Raw genomic sequence first — 18,993 nt, forward strand, 5'->3', positions numbered from 1 at the left:
CAGAGAGAATTTCTTCAACTTGAGAAAGGATATCTACAAAAAAAAAAATTCATAGCTAACTGTTTTTAATAAATTAAAAGGGCTGGGCTCAGTGGCTCAGCCTGTAATCCCATGCTTTGGGAGGCTGAGGTGAGTGGATTGCCTGAACCCGCGGGTTCGAGACCCACCTGGGCAACTTAGTGAGCCCTCATCTCTACAATAAATCAAAAAATTAGCCGGGTGTGGTAGCGCGTGCCTGTAGTTCCAGCTACTTGGAAGGTTGAGGCGGAAGGATCGCCAGAGCCCAGCAGGTCGAGGCTGCGGTGGCCGGGAGCGGCCATTGCACTCCAGTCTGGGGGACAGAGTGAGACTCCAACTAAAAATAAAATAAAATAAAATAAAAGGAAGGAAAAAGCCCACCAATAATCCCACCAATGAGAGATAAGAACACATTGGTTAGTATCCTCTCAGATATATGTATATTCACTTGGGGCTCATTCTTTCACCACAGTGACAGCAAGAAGACAGACTACTTCCCTGAAAATAATCAAGGTGAGGCTGCATGTCACACATCTCCTCAAAAGACCAAAAATGATGGAAAACACAAACTCTCCCCACCCAAACTATTTTCCCATCAATGATACCAAGACACAGCTTATGTTCCAATATTGCCCTCGGTGTCAGCTTGTAAAGAATATCATTGGTCGGACCCTGTGGCTCACACCTGTAATCCCAGCACTTTGGGAAGCAGAGGCGAGAGCATTGCCAGAGCCCACGGGTTCAAGACCAGTCTGGGCAACATGGTGAGACATCGTCTCTACAATAAATCAAAAAATTAGCCAGGCATGGTGGCACATGCCTGTAGTTCCAGCTACTTGGAAGGCTAAGGCAGAAGGTTTACCTGAGCCCAGCAGGTCGAGGCTGCGGTGGCCATGAGTGTGCCACTGCACTCCAGCCTGGCCGACAGAGTGACACTACAACTCAAAAAAAAAAAAAAGAGTATCATTTTGTACATCTGCTCCCTACTAATTCCACTTGAGTGGGCACAAGGGACTAAACAATGCTGGTTATGGAAGGACTTGGCTTGCAAAGAGTTCCCATGCAGACCATCAGAACCGAGGCTAGCAAGACCCCCAGACTCGCACAATCAGGACAATAATTTTTTAAAGATAGTCATAACAAACATTTATATAGCACTGACTATGTGCCAGGCACCATTCTACAGGCTTTACACAAATTTTCACTCAGTAATCTCAACAATGACACACGTCCATTATTATCCTTACCTCACAGCAAAGCAGTTAAGTAATTTGCCCAAAGTAATGGAAGAACTGGGACTTAGACTCAGAAAACCTAACTCTAGACTCAGCTCATAGCTTTTTTGTTTTTGTTTTTGTTTTTTTGAGTTGGAGTCTCACTCCTTTGCCCAGTCTAGAGTACAGTGGCATGCATACTCACGGCCACCGCAGTGTCGACTTGCTGGGCTCCAGCGATCCTTCCGCCTCAGCCTTCCAAGTAGCCAGAACTACAGGCACGTGCTACCTTGCCCAGCTATTTTTTATTTTACTATAGGGATGAGCTCTCACCAAGTTGCCTGGGCTGTTCTTGAACACGCAGGCTCAGGGAATCCATTCGCCTTGGCCTCCCAACGTGCTGGGATTACAGGCTGAGCCACAGAGTCCGGCTAGCCCCGAGTTTTGTTTTGTTTTGTCTTATTTTGAGGTGGAGTCTCACTCTGTTGCCCAGACTGGAGTGCAGTGGCCGCTCCCGGCCACTGCAGCCTCGACCTGCTGTTTTCCAGCGATCCTTCCACCTCAGCCTTCCAAGTAGCTGGAACTACAGGCGCACGCTGCCACGCCCGGCTAATTTTTGATTTATTGTAGAGATGAGATCTCACCAAGTTACCCAGGCGGGTCTCGAACCCACAGGTTCAAGGTAATCCACTCACCTCAGCCTCCCAAAGGCGCAGGATTACAGACTGAGCCACCAAGCCCGGCTCCTAGTTTTAACTACTATGTTATGCTGTCTCCTAACAGCAGAGGAATGAGCAAACCTAAAATACAAAAAGGGACAAGAATAAGTAGAAAAAAATATGGAGAAGCTCCATTTTTATCCCTTAACAGTTAAACTCCAAATTCAGGCTGGCTCAAGTTAAGAAATTTAAGCTTTGGTTATCGCAGAAAAGCAAAATGGGTACTGGGGAAACTAGATATCCACATGCAAAAAAATGAATTTAGATCCTTACTTTACATAAAATTCCACTCAAAATGAATCAAAGGAAGCTGGGTACAGGGGGTGCACCTGTAGTCCTTGCTACCAGGGAGGCTGAGGTGGGAGGATCACTTGAGCCCCGGAGTTTGAGGCAACATAGTGAGACACTGTCTTAAAAATAAAAAGAAAGAAAGAAAAAAGACCTACACATAAGAATTAAAACTATGAAACTCTCAGAAGAAAATATGGAAAAACTTCACAACATTGGATCTGGCAACAATTTCTTGAATATGACACCAAAAGCACAGACCACGAAAGAAAAAACAGATGAGGCAGGCACAGTGGCTCCTGCTTGTAATCCCAGCACTCTGGGAGGCTGAAGTGGGAAGACTGCCCAGGAGTTTGAGACCAGCCAGGGCAACACTGTGAGACTTCATCTCTACAAAAACTTAAAAATTTAGTTGGGCATGGTAGCGTACACTTGTGTCCCAGCAACTAGGGAGGCTGATGGGAAGATTGCTTGAGTTCAGAAGTTTGAGGATGTAGTGAGCCATGATCATGCCATTGCTAGAATCATGCCATTGCAACAAAGACCTCAACTCAAAAAAAAGATAAGATGCTGGATTTCATCAAAATTAAAAACTTGCACATCAAAAGTTACTATCAATAAAATGAAAGGAAACCCATGCAATGGGAGAAAAGATTTGCAAATCATGTATCTGATAAGGGATTAATATATAAAATATGTAAAAAACTAAAACTCAACAACAAAAAAAATCAAACAACTCAATTTCAAAATTGGCAAAAGGTAACCAGTACAGTAGCTCACACCTGTAATCCCAGCACTTTGGGAGGCGGAGGCAAAAGTTGCCTGAGCCCAGGTATTCAAGGACAGCGTGGGCAACTTAGTGAAACATCATCTCTACAATTAAAAAAAAAAAAAAAAATTAGCTGGCCGTGGTTCTAGCTACTTGGAAGGCTGAGGCAGAAAGATAACCTGAGCCCAGCAGGTCAAGGCTGCAGTAGCCTAGAATGTGACACTCTAAAGAGTCACCCCCCCTCCAAAAAAATTAAAGGACTTGAATAGATATTTCTCCAAAAAAAATATACAAATGGTCAATGAGCATATAAAAAGATACTCAACATCACTAGTCATCAGAGAAATAAAATTTAAAAACCACAATAAGCTCCCTACTTCCCTTCCTCCTCCTTCCTTTAAAAAAAAGAAAGAAAGAAAAGAAAACCACAATAAGATATCCCTTCACACCCACTGGGATGGCTTGTATCAAAAACTCAAAATAAGTGTTGGCAAAAATGTGAAGAAATTGAAATGTAAAATGGTGCAGCCACTTTGAGAAACAGTCTGGCAGCTACTCAAAATGTTATACATAGAACTATCATATGATCCAGCAATTACACTCCTAGGTATATACCCAAAAGAAATGAAAACAGTCTTGAAGAGATTTACATACACTCATGTTCGTAGTAACATTATTCGCAATAGCCAAAAGGTGAGAGCAACCCAAGTGCCCACTGACATAACAATGGAGAAACAAAATGTGGTATAGACACACAATGGAATGTTATTCGGCCTTAAAAAGAATATTCTGCCGGGCTTGGTGGCTCAGCCTGTAATCCCAGCTCTTTGGGAGGCCAAGGTGAGTGGACTGCCTGAGCCCGCGGGTTTGAGACCCGCCCGGGCAACTTGGCGAGACCTCATCTCTACAATAAATCAAAAAAAATCAGCCGGGCATGGTAGCGTGTGCCTGTAATTCCGGCTACTCGGAAGGCTGAGGCGGAAGGATCGCCAGAGCCCAGCAGGTCGAGGGTGCGGTGGCCGGGAGCGTGCCACTACCCTCCAGTCGAGGTGACAGAGTGAGACTCCAACTCAAAAAAAAAAAAAAGAGAATATTCTGACACAAGTTACAAGATGGATGAACCTTGAGGATATTATATTAAGTGAAATAAGCTAGTCACAAGAACAAATATTTTGTGATTTCTCTTGTATTAAGTTCCTAGAGTGGTAAAATCACAGAAAAAGATAGAATGATGACTGCCACGGGGTGGGGGTGGAGGAGTAGTATCTAATGGGTACAGTTTCAGCGGAGTAAAACGTCATTCTGGACCTGGATGGTGGTGATGGCTGCACAACAATGTGAATGTATTTAACACCACTGAATGATACATTTAAACATTGTTAAAATGGTAAGGTTTATGTTGTATATATTTGGACACAAGTAAAAATAAAAGGGGCAGCCAGGCATGGTGGCTCAAGCCTGTAATCTCAGCACTTTGGGAGGCCAAGGCAAGAGAACTGCCTGAGCCCAGGGGTTCAAGATCAGCCTGGGCAACCTGGTGAGACCTTGGCTCTACAATATATCAAAAAATTAGCCAGGCATGGTAGTGTGCGCCTGTAGTTTCAGCTACTTGGAAGGCTGAGGCAGAAGGATTGCCCGAGCCCAGCAGGTCGACGATGGGGTGGCCGTAAGTGTGCCACTGCACTCCAGCCTGGGCGACAGAGACTTCAATTCAAAATAAATAAATAAATAAAAGGGGCAAAGTGGAAAAGGATTACAAAAAATTCTTAGAATAAATTCAGGATGCGTTTTATATGCTAAAGTCATACTCCATCTAATACACAGTAAAGCCCAACTAAAAAATCTTAATTATTTAATTACAAATATTTGAATCTCCTATAATCAAGACTTCTTTACTGCACTGCAGTTCACCAAGCTCAGCTATAACCTAAAGTAAAAGTTCCCTTTGCAGCATAAACCGAGCTAGGGCAAAACAGATGATTAAACCACATGGGATTCAGCGTTTGGTTCTTCAGTTCTAGCTGTAGTCTTAAGAGATTAAAGAACAGGGACTATTAGCGTAATATGTAACCCGCCCATGATATTAGGTAAACAATATCATACCAGCTTCATTGTGGTGCTTTGTTTGAATCTGCATAATGCTTTTCATTTTCTCCAATGGGAGATAAACAGGGTCTGATTAATAGAAGAAAGGTCATAATTGATCAATTCAGGAGATAATCTGAACCTACCAGTCACCTCGACAGCAAACAACTACAACAGGTTATGTTAACATACTCCCTGCTATTCAAGAGTCAACAGACCACCGGCTCTGTCCCTATCATTAGCCATCTTAGTCCATATTTACTTAAACTGAACTGCATCCTTCAGGTGAAGTGCCCGGGCATCAAACTGCTTCTCTTCTCACCAGTATCCACTTGGATAAGAGAACTATGGCTCTGAGGCAAATACTGCAGCCCAAAAGGGTGTGTGGGCAAGGAGAGTTAGGAGACTCTGGCTGGCTGGGACCTTACATTCCCTTCTCACTCTTAACTTTGCTACCAGGACAGTGATTACTGTCTGAAAGTTTACTTTCTGCGCCTGTTCCAAAGCTGTTATGCTCAATAAACCCCCTTATCTAGAGGCTGCTGAGAGCTATTCTTGTTCCTTAGCTTTTTTTTTTTTTTTTTTTGTGAAAGAAAGAGTGTTTCAGAAACAGCTACAGACGCACTAAGCAGGAAGGGTGGGTAGGGGGACCACCTCAGCACTGGAATGAAAAGACCATGGAGTGAACAGGGAGACAGGAGGCAAACTCACTAGGTGAACAATTAAGAGACTTAAAAAGAAATACACTAAATTCTCATTCCAAACCCCAGGCTTGTAACTAACCATAGCAATATCTAAAAAGCCATTCTTGAAGAAAAACTAAACTTCAGTTTTATGCATTACAAATAAAGGGAAAAATTAATACATTAGTCACAGTTAAAACTTTATCCACCTTAAGAAAACTTCAGATCAGAAGAAACACTTATTTGCAAAGATTCAGCCACATTTCTTTCTGTGAGCAATCAGAGAATAGGATTTTGAACTTACTGCTAATAAAATGCTCATTAAGTGAAAAACATTAAGATGTTAACTTGAAGAGATTCATTAAGGGCCTCAAATTACTTACCTCAAAAGTTGTTTGGTTAGATGAAGGTCGGATTTTAGTTTAACGCTTTTCTGTCTGTCTTTTGACTAACTAGGTTAACAGTCATCAGACCTCTTCCTAAAGTACAAGACCTCACTGAGGTTCCAGCTAAGCAGGGGCAGGACACAGTTAGCATGGAAGTCTCCAAGCAAACTCCCCAGTACTTTCCTTCCACCCCTGCAGGGGCCCCTCAAAGTACTCTTCCTTTGTGGAGCATTTGGTCTGTAGAGGCAGCTGAAGTAGCAATGGTACTGACAAGTGGAATCGTAAAGGTAAAGCGATACATTTGAATTTTCTTTTTTTTGAGTCAGAGCCTCACTCTGTCACCCAGGCTGGAGGGCAGTGGCACACTCATGGCCACCGCAGCCTCAACCTGCTGGGCTCAGGCGATCCTTCTGCCTCAGCCTTCCAAGTAGCTGCGACTACAGCATTTGATTTTTCTTATAGCAAAGCAATGAAACAGCTCTCCTGGGAGAGGAAAAAATACAGGGTCCTGTTTGTTTGTTGGTGTCACAACAAAAATAGCAGTTTCCAAGCAGCTGCATTTTAAGACTCTTCCTGAAGGATCAAGTAGGGAGAGACAAATTGTTTAAACACAAATAACTTTGACAATGTAGGCTACAGGCATGTGGAAGTACTTTTAATTTCACTGCCACAGTCTAAACTAAGTATTCTTAGAACAGAAAGCTCTGCAGTCTCTCTGCTGTTTTTCACCTGCTGACAAGACACGATGCTGGGGTGGTCACTAGATGCCCTGTATTCCAGGTTCCAAAGACATACTCTTGGGTCATTGTCAACTGGCACACTAGTCTGGGCCTTCCTAAGGTTATCAAAGGACAGACTAAGGGACAGGTAACTAAGAGTGTGCTCACTCATCGTAGAAATCCTTTCCAGGTGGGAAGTCAACACAGACAAGTTTTATAAGCTGCAGAAGTCAAAGCTGGACACCTTCACAGTCTTACTGCTAACCTTTTATATATGCTATCCTTGATAATGAACTTAGTGGCCAAAGTTACATAATCCACAAGATCAAACCCTCAGAACAGCTTCTCTGACACAGGCTCTTGTTTCCTAAACTACCCAAAGCCAACAGTGCCATGGGTGTAAAACACAGGCTCGTAGGGAAAGGTGACGAAGCATAAGGCGGCATCATTCCTGCTGGCTCAGTGGAGTGCAGACTTCGGAGGCATATCATTTTTTTTTTTTTTTTGCCATCAACTAAGAGAACACGGACTCTGAGAAAAGTTAACTCCCTGGGCCACCCTCATCCAAAGATATCAAAGTCTATCTACAAAGAAAAGCAGAACATTTTTCAGGCTAAAGTGACATCTTAATTTTTACAGAAGACAAAAATGAAGATGTACTTAAGAAATACTCTAAGGCAGGCTCAAAATGCTAAACCTAAAAACAGGATGACAATTTCTCAAAAAATGTAACACTTATTATCATATGATCCAGCAAGTCTTCTTCTGGGTATATGCCCAAAAGAAGTGAAAGCAGGGTGTCAAACAGATATTTGTACACCTGTGTTCATAGCAGTATTGTTCATAACCGCGAAAAGGTGGAAACAACCAAACAACGTGGTATATAAAAACAAAGGATTATTATTTATCCTAAAAAAGGAAGGAAATTCTGACACATACTGCAACAGGAATGTATCTTTAAGACATTATGTTAAGAGAAATAATCAGTACTTTATAGTTTTCTAGGAGCTGACATAGACATTATATTACATAATTCTTACGACCACTACCCTGTGAAATAGTTGATATCACCACAACCCCCATTTTACAGATGGTGAAAAGAGGCCCAGAGAAGCTAAGTAACTTGCTCAAGGTCATATAGTAAGAGGTAGAGACAAAAAATTTAAAATTCAAATTTTCTAAATCAAATTTCCACACTCCTTTCAATACATCATGCTGAACTTTCTCTTTATCTCCATGGTAGTCTTCAATGGAACTTTATAGGAGGCATTATGGTTTGGAAGAAAGATTCCTGGACTTGGAGTTAGAAGACTTATGATTAATTGTCAAGAAACATCTGTGAGACCTTTCATAATACACAATATCTTTAAGACTAAGTTTCCTCATGGGAAAAGGTATATTTTTAAAAGTACAAAATATACTCAACAGAGTTTGAAGATTAAAGAAGGTAGTATATGAAAAAGTAGCACAAAGCATTGAATAAGTGAAAATAGATGTCAGAAAGGAGTAAAGGTGAGCTTTTGTAGACTTAGTACTACCAGTATTTTTCCCTGATTGGGCTTTAGTGTGGTAAGTGACATTCAAACAATCTTTCCAGTAATCTCTTAAGAAAACTGGCTGGATCTTTGCTGCTTCAGGCAAATACTCTTAGTCTAATTCATTAGCAACAGTGAAAATGATGTGATTATTCTCTCCATCGAGTTCATCAGAGAAGTCTGGGAGTGAAAATGAAGGCATAAGCCTGACAGAGTCAAGTAGAGAGGGAAGAGGTTACATGGTTACAAGAATCTGTTCAAGGCTCAACTAGTCATTTCCTGGCTATTTAGAAAAAGGAGAGGCCAGAAGCTTAAAGCAGCTGCTCCAAGGCCCTTGGAAAGAATAAGGACAGCAAGTCAAGCCAGAAGCAAAGCCACCAAAAGAAAAAGCAACAAAGCAAGAGATAAAGCAAGCATAAAGGAATGTGACCAAGGGAACAGGTCCCAGAGGAAAGGGAGCTGCCTGGAAAGCCCACGTGAATACAGGAATAAACAAACACCACATAAATGATACCCATTTGCACTTCATACTCCAGTCCAGAATTTGGTGCTTCATTCAATCACCCACATTGGTCATACTGCTCTTGGGTCACAAAGGGATATGTGGGAAAAGGCAGTTTGTAATTCCCGATTTTTACAGAAGAATCACATTTATCATTAAGGTCTCACCATAGTATCTGGATTATTTCCTAGGTGTAGATATGTATTCAGCTGTGAGATTTATAAACTTGTGTTTGCTGCAAAATGTCTCTGGGGTCAGGTAAGGCAGACCAACTTTCCCTGCAATCTTGTTAACACATCTCACCTCCTGCTCCCGCATCCCAGCCCTCCTAACACACACACTTCACACTTTTGCTTTTATTCCCAGATGTGCCAAGTATTGTACATAGTAAGTCGCAGTAGGGACGGGACATTTTACCATTAAATGAAAAAAAAGAAGAGAAAGAGAAACAAGCATCACAGCCCAGCCCTGCCACACACTACAATCTAGACCAAGCTGTTCACGTGTGTTACTGTCACTGGGGATACCTGGCAAGGCTTGCATCTGGAGCTAAATCAAGTGCCTCATCTGTTGAGTTTGTCTCTTTAACTCAATGTTAATTTTTCAACTGTTTACAAGAACAATTTAATAACTGTTGAGGAAATAAAAAATCATAGGCACAAAGGGAGCAAGAGATGGAAGAAAAGCCAGATTCAGGTTTCACAGCACAGGAAGCACTCACTCCTCTCCATTTACCGACAGCTCATCCTGTGGCAGCCCCGACCAGCTCCATGTCTGGCTCAGCTTCATCCACTACGGATGGATCTCTGCAAAATGACTTAGCCCATGGGCTGCAGAAATAGCCAAGTGAAGTAAAATGTCAAAGGTCTAAATCCCCATGAATCAGTCACCGAAGTCATGGAGAGAAGGAGAAAAAATCTTAAGAGAAAAGCTTTCAGATGACCTATGCACAGAAAACGCTTTGGCAACTAAGATGCCTCAAAAGGGTTTGCAACCATCTCTTGATAAAAAATTCATAGAACAGCCAGCACTTTGAGCTGTTCAATATGACAAAATAAAAGCCTCGTGTACTCCTACTTTTCTTGATCAAGTACGACAATTTCTTCTGCTCCTACAGACATTAAGAGCTTAAAATAGAGTGGTGTTCAACACACTCTACTTGAGAAGATACAATAAACCTCCGAAAGAGCCAAGGAACTCTGAAAGAGAAATTCTCATTCCTTACCTGATATTAACTAGCGCATGGGTCACCTTGCTGGCTGCATCTTTCCACTGGCCGGCATTGGTCGAAAGCCTCAGGACTGTACAGAAGGAAAGAACAGATCTGTCAACCCCTGGCATAAAGCACAAACATGAGGAATAAAGACACATCTCAGAACAGCACTCTCAGAATAACCAAACAAAGCCTGTGCTGATCTTCTGTTAAAAACATCGTCAGCCTAGAAAAAAATATAAGAGCTTTTCACTAGGAGTTTTTCCTCTAACTTCCTTTTACTTTCCACCAAAATTCTCTACTCCTCCTTCTTTGCCTTGAGTTTTCCCTGCCCCCTATTAGCAGGGTTCTATAACTTTAGTTTTTGCACTCATCTAAAATCTATACTGGAGTGGTAAGGCTAGGGTGACCTGGCTGCCATGTTTGTTTTTCATTCCCAGAATGGTCAGTGGAACTGGAGGCTGAGTGGGTGTCCCCCACCACTCCAAGTAGCTCTTCCTGAACCTAAAGGTGTGAACACAGTCAAATAGGACAAGCAGCCTTTCCAGAGATAGAGGGCTTTGCTCCTCTGACTTCACTGTATGACCTCCAAAATGAATCAACAGGAATGTCCTTCCCTTGCCTGACCAAATTCATCTCTTTTCCAAACTCACACATAGAAAGAAAGATGTTGGAAGCACAGAACTGAACATATTCTCTACTGGTTATGGTCTTCGGGGCCACACAATAAAGTATTCGAGGCATTTTAGAAAAAAAGACAAAACAGCACAAGTGTTCCTTGAAAGAGCAAGCATGGGAGGGACACACCTCATCCATAAACCTGCATAATGAACATTTGGATACCTAACCCTGAATTGTGCCACACATCTTTAAAATAAAGAAGAAGAAAAAAAAGCCGGGCTCGATGGTTCAGCCTGTAATCCCATGCTTTGGGAGGCTGAGGTGAGTGGACTGCCTAAGTCCGCGGGTTCTCTACAATAAATCCTCTACAATAAAACCTCATCTCTACAACAAATCAAAAAATTAGCCGGGTGTGGTAGCGCACACCTGTAGTTCCAGCTACTTGGAATGCTGAGGTAGAAGGATCGCCGGAGCCCAGCAGGTTGAGGCTGCGCTGGCCAGGAGTGGCCACTGCACTCCAGTCTGGGTGACAGAGTGAGACTCCAACTCAAAAAGAGAAAAAAAAAAAGAATGAGCAAGCACATGGCAAGTAATCCAAACATATGCTTTACGAGTGTCAAGTTAACAAGGGCTGAATATGTGGAGAGTTGATTATGTGAAAGGGACTAGACAAAGCTAGGTTACATGCCATAGCATACAGATAAGGAAACAGAGGCTCAGAGGAGATAAGCACAGGAACTGACTGAGGTCATTCACACAAGTTCTGAATAACACAGCTGGAATTTGAGCCTGCAGGGAATGGCTCAAGAGCCTATACTTATGCAGAGAAGTGAGTCAAGAATATGCTCTCTGAAGCCAAAAGTCAGGGGCCAAGTCCAGCTCCTGCCACCTACTAGAGAACAGCTGCAACACCTACATGAAAAGCTTGCTGTGAGAATTAAATGTGCCAAAAAATGTATACATATTTGCTCAAAGATGGCCTTAATCAAATGAAAGCTAGCGTCACCATGCGACAGGTAGTGCAGCAGAATTGGCCAGTGCAACCATCTACCAAGTGTGACTTTTATTCATCTTTTGTTGTCAGTACATATTGACTATAACGATTTTCTTTTATTTTTTTGAGTTGGAGCCTTACTCTGTTGCCCAGGCTGGAGTGCAGTGGCATGCTCCTGGCTACCCTACTGTCAACCTGCTGGACTCTAGCGACCTTTCAGCCTCAGACTTCCAAGTAGCTGGAACTACAGGCACGCGCTACCATACCCAGCTAATTTATTGTAGAGATGAGGTCTCGCCAAGTTGCCCAGGCTGGTCTCAAACCCACGGGCTCAGGCAATCCATTCATCTCAGCGTCCCAAAGTGCTGGGATTACAGGCTGATCCTCCGAGCCGGCCCTGAGTATTACGATTTTAATGCAAGTTCTCCTTTCTTTGAAGCTCTTAGATTAGAGCCTGCCACACAATACATGATATAATAGTTTTAGCTATTACTAATTTCAATAGACTTCCTCCCAAATGAATGAATGAATGTGCCTGAGGTCTTCCCAAAGGAAGAAAAGTAGGCCTCACTAACATTAAGAAACATGTGACCAATGTATGTAGGCACTTCCCCTCTGAGTGCCATCCTGTCCTCCCGGCCCAAGACTCCTAAGCAAGAAGAGCAGCCGCAGAAAGAAAACTTGGCTGACTACTCTGCATCTGTTCCAGTAAGGCTGCATTTTTATCAATTAAACAGTTTTATGAAAAAGAAGATAAGACAGAAGTCTTCATAAAACATATCATCAGAGTGCCCCCCCCTTTTTTTTCCTGAGTCGGAGTCTCACCCTGTCGCCCAGGCTGGAGTGCAGTGGCACGCTCACGGCCACCGAAGCCTCAACCTGCTGGGCTCAGGCGATCCTCCTGCCTCAGCCTTCCAAGTAGCCGGAAGAGTGCTGCTTTTCTAATTTATAAGATTTAGTGCAAGGGAATTTGGGATAGTTCCAAGTGAGAGCTCTACAATCCAAACTCAGATTTTACCCAACGCCTGTGCAAATGTACTCATGCCATGAACAAAATTGTTCCAGCAAGTCAGACATGCCTTTTTCAACTCAACTGTGAAATTTATTTAGATGCATTGTTTCACTAGATCCCCCATTAAATTATAAGTTCTCTGATGGCAGGAACCTAAATATTTATGAAGTTGAGCTGAATTTTCCCCTCCTTACACTTTCAAATAGATGCTTAACTCTGTCCACAGATTATTTCTCTGTAATACCCTATCAGCTCTGTTCCTTAGGAACCCAGATGACCTTATCCCCGCACTTCCTTTGAAAACACCTTTGAAAACACTCTTTTTTTAACCAAATTTAAACACAAAATTATTTCAAAATGCCCTAAAAGTCTCAAACTAAACAATCATTTAGATAGTAAATTATGGCACACATAAATTACATACTATGCAGCCATTAAAAAAGAGACTTCAGAAAATTACCTAAATAATTATGATATGTAGGTTAAAAAACAGAAGACAGAAGGATGCCATGATTACAGTCATGCAAAACTATGCATGTGTGTGGGCTAATATACAACAATGAAACAGTGGTAGTACTAGAATCAAGGCATAATAACAGTAAATTTTTTTCAGTTTTTTTAGTATTGGCAATTATCTTTATTTTAAAAAATAAAAAAGTTTAAAACATGATGATATTCAGGGTTCAGGGCAGCTTCTCTGGAGGTCCTTCCTATAAAGTGGATTTCTTTTTTTTTTTTTGAGTTGGAGTCTCACTCTGTCCCCCAGGCTGGAGTGCAGTGGCCACTCCCGGCCACAGCAGCCTCGACCTGCTGGGCTCGGCGATCCTTCCGCCTCAGCCTTCCAAGGAGCTGGAACTACAGGTGCGTGCTACCACGTCCAGCTAATTTTTTTTTTAATTTATTGTAGAGATGAGGTCTCGCCAAGGTGCCCTGGCAGGTCTCAAACCCGTGGGCTCAGGCAATCCACTCACCTCAGCCTCTCAAGGCACGGGATCACAGGCTGAGCCACCAAGCCCGGCTGACAGTGGATTTCACTGCAGTAAATCAATGCCACGTGAACATGAACTACATGCCTTCATCAGAAATATCTAGTGAGCCTTTCTCTTCCAGTCACGATGGAGTGATAAGACATAGTTTACACTCCTACCATAAACAATAGAAAATGGGACAAAACATGTGAAACAATGGATATCAGACATTAGACAATAAGCAGTTTAGAACTCTGATCTCCCCAAAGAAGGAAAAAAACCAAGGTGAGCCCCAGTTTACTGCACAGAGACGTTTCCACACTATAGGGCAGGAAGGAGGAACTTGGACAGAAGCCCGAAGCCCGAAGTCTTGAAGACACAGAATCAGCATTTGGAGAAGCCAAAGCATCTAGAAGGTACGGGACAGGATGCTGGCAAGGAGGGGTTTGATAGACAGCTCTGGAGAGCCACAGAGGGGTCCCTGAACATCTCTTGCAGAATACTGATCTATGCATATGAAAGAAGAAACTACCCAAGGCTGAGGGCAAAGAAACACTGGAAGGGAGAAGAAGTTGAGGTGCTCAAGGCAGGTTCCACAAAGAAAATAACTTGGGCTTCCACAAGCAGGAGTGGAAAGATCTAGTAATACATGGGGTGCCAGGCGGACTCTGCAGATGGGTTTGCATCAGTAATGGGGCCAAATAAGCCTATGTTAAAAGTTGCTCTTGACCTGCTCTCAACCCCTAAAAGCAAGCCCTCAAAGGATCAAACTTACTCCACATAACATAACCACATTCCAAAGCAAAGTCCAACATTATATAAATAAACATAACGAAATCTAGCATCCACACCATAGAAATCACAATAGCTGAATTCTATTTTTTTAAAAAAAGCATACAAAAAAATGAATATGAGCCATAATCAGGAGAATCAGTCAACAGAAACAGACTTAGACAGGAAAAAAGATGGAGTTACCAGACAAGAACATTAAAACAGCTATTATAAGGCCGAGCATGGTGGTTCAAGTCTGTAACCCCAGCACTTTGGGAGGCTGAAGTGAGAGGACCACCTGAACCCAGGAGTTCGAGACCAACCTGGGCAACTTGGTGAGACTTCATCTCTACAATAAATCAAAAATAGCCGGGTGTGGTAGTGCACGCCTGTAGTTCCAGCTACTTGGAAGGCTGAGGCGGAAGGATCGCCTGAGCCGAGCACATCGAGGCTGCGGTGGCCATTAGCATGCCACTGTACTCCAGCCTGGGCAAAAGAATGAGACTCTGACAAAAAAAAAATAGCTATTATAAATACGTGCCATATACTCAGGAAGACTGAGGAAAATATAAATATGATGAGGAAAGACAGAAATACTGGAAAAGAAACTCAAGTAGAATTTCTAGAGAGGGAAAAAAAACCTTTCTGAAATGATATATTACACTGGATGGGATGAACTAAGATTAAAGAGATTAACAGTATATCATATACTGTTTAACAGTATATTAGACACCGTAAAAGAGAAGACTCAGGAGCAGAAACTGACCAAAATGAAGCACAGAGAGAAAGATTTTTACTCTTTATTTTTTTTTTTTGAGTTGGAGTATCACTCTCTGCCACCAAGACTGGAGTGCAGTGGCCGCTCCTGGCCACCACAGCCTCGACCTGCTGGGCTCCTGTGATCCTTCTGCCTCCGCCTTCCAAGTAGCTGGAACTACAGGCGTGCGCTACCACGCCCGGCTAATTTTTCTTTTTTCTTTTTTTTTTTATTGTGGAGATGAGGTCTTGCCAAGTTGCCCAGGCGGGTGACGAACCCGCGGGCTCAGGCAGTCCACTCAGCCTCCCAAAGCGCGGGATTACAGGCTGAGCCACCGAGCCCGGCTAGATTTTTACTCTTCAGTGCCTTCCAGCAGAGATCTCCAAACCCTAGGCCAGTACCAGTCTGCAACCTGTCAGGAGTCAGGCCACACACAGCAGGAGGTGAGCAGTGGGCAAGCCAGCAAGCTTCCTCTGTATTTACAGCTGCTCCCTATCACTCACATTAACTCCAGAGTCCCGAGGCCATCAGACCAGTGGTGGCATTAGATTCTCATAGGAGCACAAACGCTATTGTGAACTATGCAAGTGAGGGATCTAGGTCGTGAGCTCCTTATGAGAGTCTAATGCCTGATGATTTGAGGTGGAGCTGTGGTGATGCCAGCCCTGGGGAGCACTGCAAGTTCAGATTAACATGAGCAGGGAGGTTTGACTACATATCCCCACCCCCACTCCTCCCCAGTCTGTGGAAAAATTGTCTTCCACAAAACCAGTCCCTGATGCTAAAAATGTTGGGAACAATAGAGTCTTACAAGACATTTGTATCAAGATGTCTAACATATATAACTGAAGTTCAAATATGAGAACAGAAGAGTAGGGATGAAAAATATCTTTAAAAAAAGACAAGAACATTAAAACAGCTATTATAAGGCCGGGCATGGTGGCTGTCCACATCTGATGAAAACTAGAAACCCACAGATCCAAGAACTCAAAAATCACAAGCAAAACAAACACAGAAAACCATGTGTCCAGCACAGTGACTCATGCCTGTAATCCAGCACTTTGGGAGGTGGAGGCGAGAGGACTGCTTGAGCACAGGGGTTCAAGACCAGCCTGGGCAACTTGGTGAGATTTTGTCTCTAAAATAAACCAAAAAATTAGTCGAGTATGGTGGCCCACAGTGGTAGTCCCAGCTAGTCAGGAGGCTGAGGTGCAAGAATCACGTAAGCCCAGCAGGTTGAGGCTGCAAGATGGCTGTGATCATGAGACTGCACTCCAGTCTGGGCAACAGAGTGAGATTCTGACTCAAAAAAAAAGAAAGAAAAGAAACCCATGTCATGGCATGTGATGATCAGGCATGCACCATGTCTGGCTAGTTTTTTATTTTTTGTAGAGATGCGGTCTTGCTATGTTGCTCAGACTAGTCTCAAACTCCTGGGCTCAAGCAATCCTCCCAAAGTGCTGAGCTTAGAGGCAGGCGTGAGTCACCAAACCAAGCCAGACAGTAACTTATCAGGAATTGTGCAAGCCAGAAGACAACGAAATAGGTTTTTTTGGACAGAGTCTCACTCTGTCGCCCACTGGAGTACAGTGGCATCATCATAGCTCACTGCAGCCTCAACCTCCTAGGTTCAAGTGATACCCCCATATCAGCCTCCCAATAGCTGGGACTACAAGCACACACCACCATGCCTAAATAAAAATTTTGTAGATATGAAGTCTCACTATATTCCCCAGGTTGATCTCAAACTTCTGGCCTCAAGCAATTCTCCTACTATGACCTCCCAAAGTGTTGAGATTACAGGTGTGAGCTACCATGTCTTGACCAATATGACATTTTTTAAAGTTTCAAGAAAAAAATGATATTCAAAAATATCTTTAGAAAACGAAGGTAAGATTCTGTTTCCAGCATGGCAGGGTAAACCCACTAAAGCTTTTCTCTCCTACTGATTACAGCTAATAATCCTGGATAAATTATAAAAAATAATTATCTGAGGGCTCTGAAAAGTAAACAAAAAAAGACAGATTAAAATTTGGAGAAACACCCACAAGAGGATGGATTTCCAGGTTTTATTTATCCTACTTTATCTTACAGCTTTGCCACAAGGACCAACCAGCTGCAGAGCTGCATGACGGAGCTGGATGGATGACTACAATTCCAATTGAAAACTCCTCTCACGGGTAAGAAATCAAGAAAAGGAGCCTCTGCTGGCCAGAAAACATACAGGGAGTCTTTGAGAAGAGAGACCAGGAGATGTTCCTCTAAGTCCACATATGAAAGCTAGATAAGCTCCAGACTCATCCCTGAGTTAAACAAGCCTGGAACAGACTCAAAACAGCAAAGCAAAAGCATTGAGAACAAAACTAATACTTGAGCCACAGCCCAAGTCTCCAGCTAACACTTGAGTGCTATTTTTGTGGGACAGATCCAAAAAGCACAGAAAAGCCTTTGAAAACTGAACTGAAATTAGAACCACTGACCAAGGAAACTGAACTTGCAGTCTAAATTTGTGTTGATTGCCTGCTAATGCAAAAGTTAAAAATCTCCAGAGGATTATTATAACCAAACCCTGAGTGTACACAACATAACATTAAAAATGTCCAGGAGATAATTCAAAATTATTCAACTTATAAAGAACCAAAATATATAATAAAATAGGAAAATGTGATCAATTATCAGGTCAGGCATTATAAGCTCATGCTTGTAATCCCACGACTTTGGGAGACTGAGGTGGGAGGATTACTCTGAGTCCATGAGTTCAAGACCAGCCTGGAAAACAAGACGACACCCAGTCCCTACCTCTCCCCGCAAAAAAGTGACTCGTTCTCAAGAGAAAAAACAAACCAACAAAACACACACACACACACAAGAAAAAATAAACAAATGTCTGAAATGGTACAGATGTTAAAGTAGCTATGCTACCTATGCTCTATGAGAAAAAGGTAAATACACTTGAAATTAATGAAAAGATAAATATTCTCCACAAAAAAACCCAAACCACAACAAAGAACCAGTTAAAACATTCAGAAGCAGCTGGGTGCCATGGCACATACCTGTTCATCCCAACACTTTGGGAAGTGGAGGTGAGAGGATTGCCTGAGCCCAGGGTTTGAGACCAGCCTGGGCAACTTGGTGAGACCTCGTCTCTACAATAAATCAAAAAAATAATTAGCCAGGCATGGTGGTGTGCACCTGTAGTTCCAGCTACTTGGAAAGCTGAGGCGGAAGGATCAACTGAGCCCAGCAGGTTGAGGTTGCAGTGGCTGTGAGCCTGGGCAACAGAGTGAGACTCTGACTCAAAAATTAAAAATTTTTAAAAAAATTTTTTCAGAAGTAAAATATATAATATGTGAAATAAAGAATTCACTGGGCTGAGTGTGGTGGCTCACATCTGTCATTCTAGCACTTTAAGAATCTGAGGCAGGAGAACTGCTTGAGCCCAGGAGTTCAAGACCAGCCTAAGGAATATAGCAAGATCTTATCTCTACAAAAATAAAAATAAAAAGATTAGCCAGGCATGATGGCACGCTTCTGTAGTCCCAGCTACCTGGGAGGCTGAGATGAGAGGATCACCTGAACCAGGAGGCTGAGGCTGTGGCGAGCTATGATCATGCCACTGTATTCCAACCACGGCAACAGAGGGAGATGCAACTTCAAAAAAAAAAAGAGAGACAGAAAGCCAGCGAACCTAAAGGAAGAATAACAGGCCAGGTGCAGGGGCTCACACCTGTCATCCCAG

At 42.7% G+C, this 18,993-nt stretch overlaps 1 protein-coding gene across 3 annotated transcripts in view; it reads right to left on the minus strand.

The window, feature by feature from the left end:
* Positions 1-18,993, minus strand: part of CUNH10orf76 (chromosome unknown C10orf76 homolog) — a 192,328-nt gene that overhangs the window by 82,768 nt on the left and 90,567 nt on the right. For all 3 annotated transcript variants that reach the window (XM_021718019.1, XM_021718018.1, XM_008068973.1), the window contains one exon: positions 10,144-10,219. In XM_021718019.1, coding sequence (XP_021573694.1) covers positions 10,144-10,219 — 76 coding nt within the window. The remainder of the gene's footprint in view (positions 1-10,143; positions 10,220-18,993) is intronic.

Source organism: Carlito syrichta, unplaced genomic scaffold (assembly GCF_000164805.1).
Source record: "Carlito syrichta isolate Samal-C Ts95f unplaced genomic scaffold, Tarsius_syrichta-2.0.1 Scaffold311715, whole genome shotgun sequence".
NCBI classification, from domain to species: domain Eukaryota; kingdom Metazoa; phylum Chordata; class Mammalia; order Primates; family Tarsiidae; genus Carlito; species Carlito syrichta.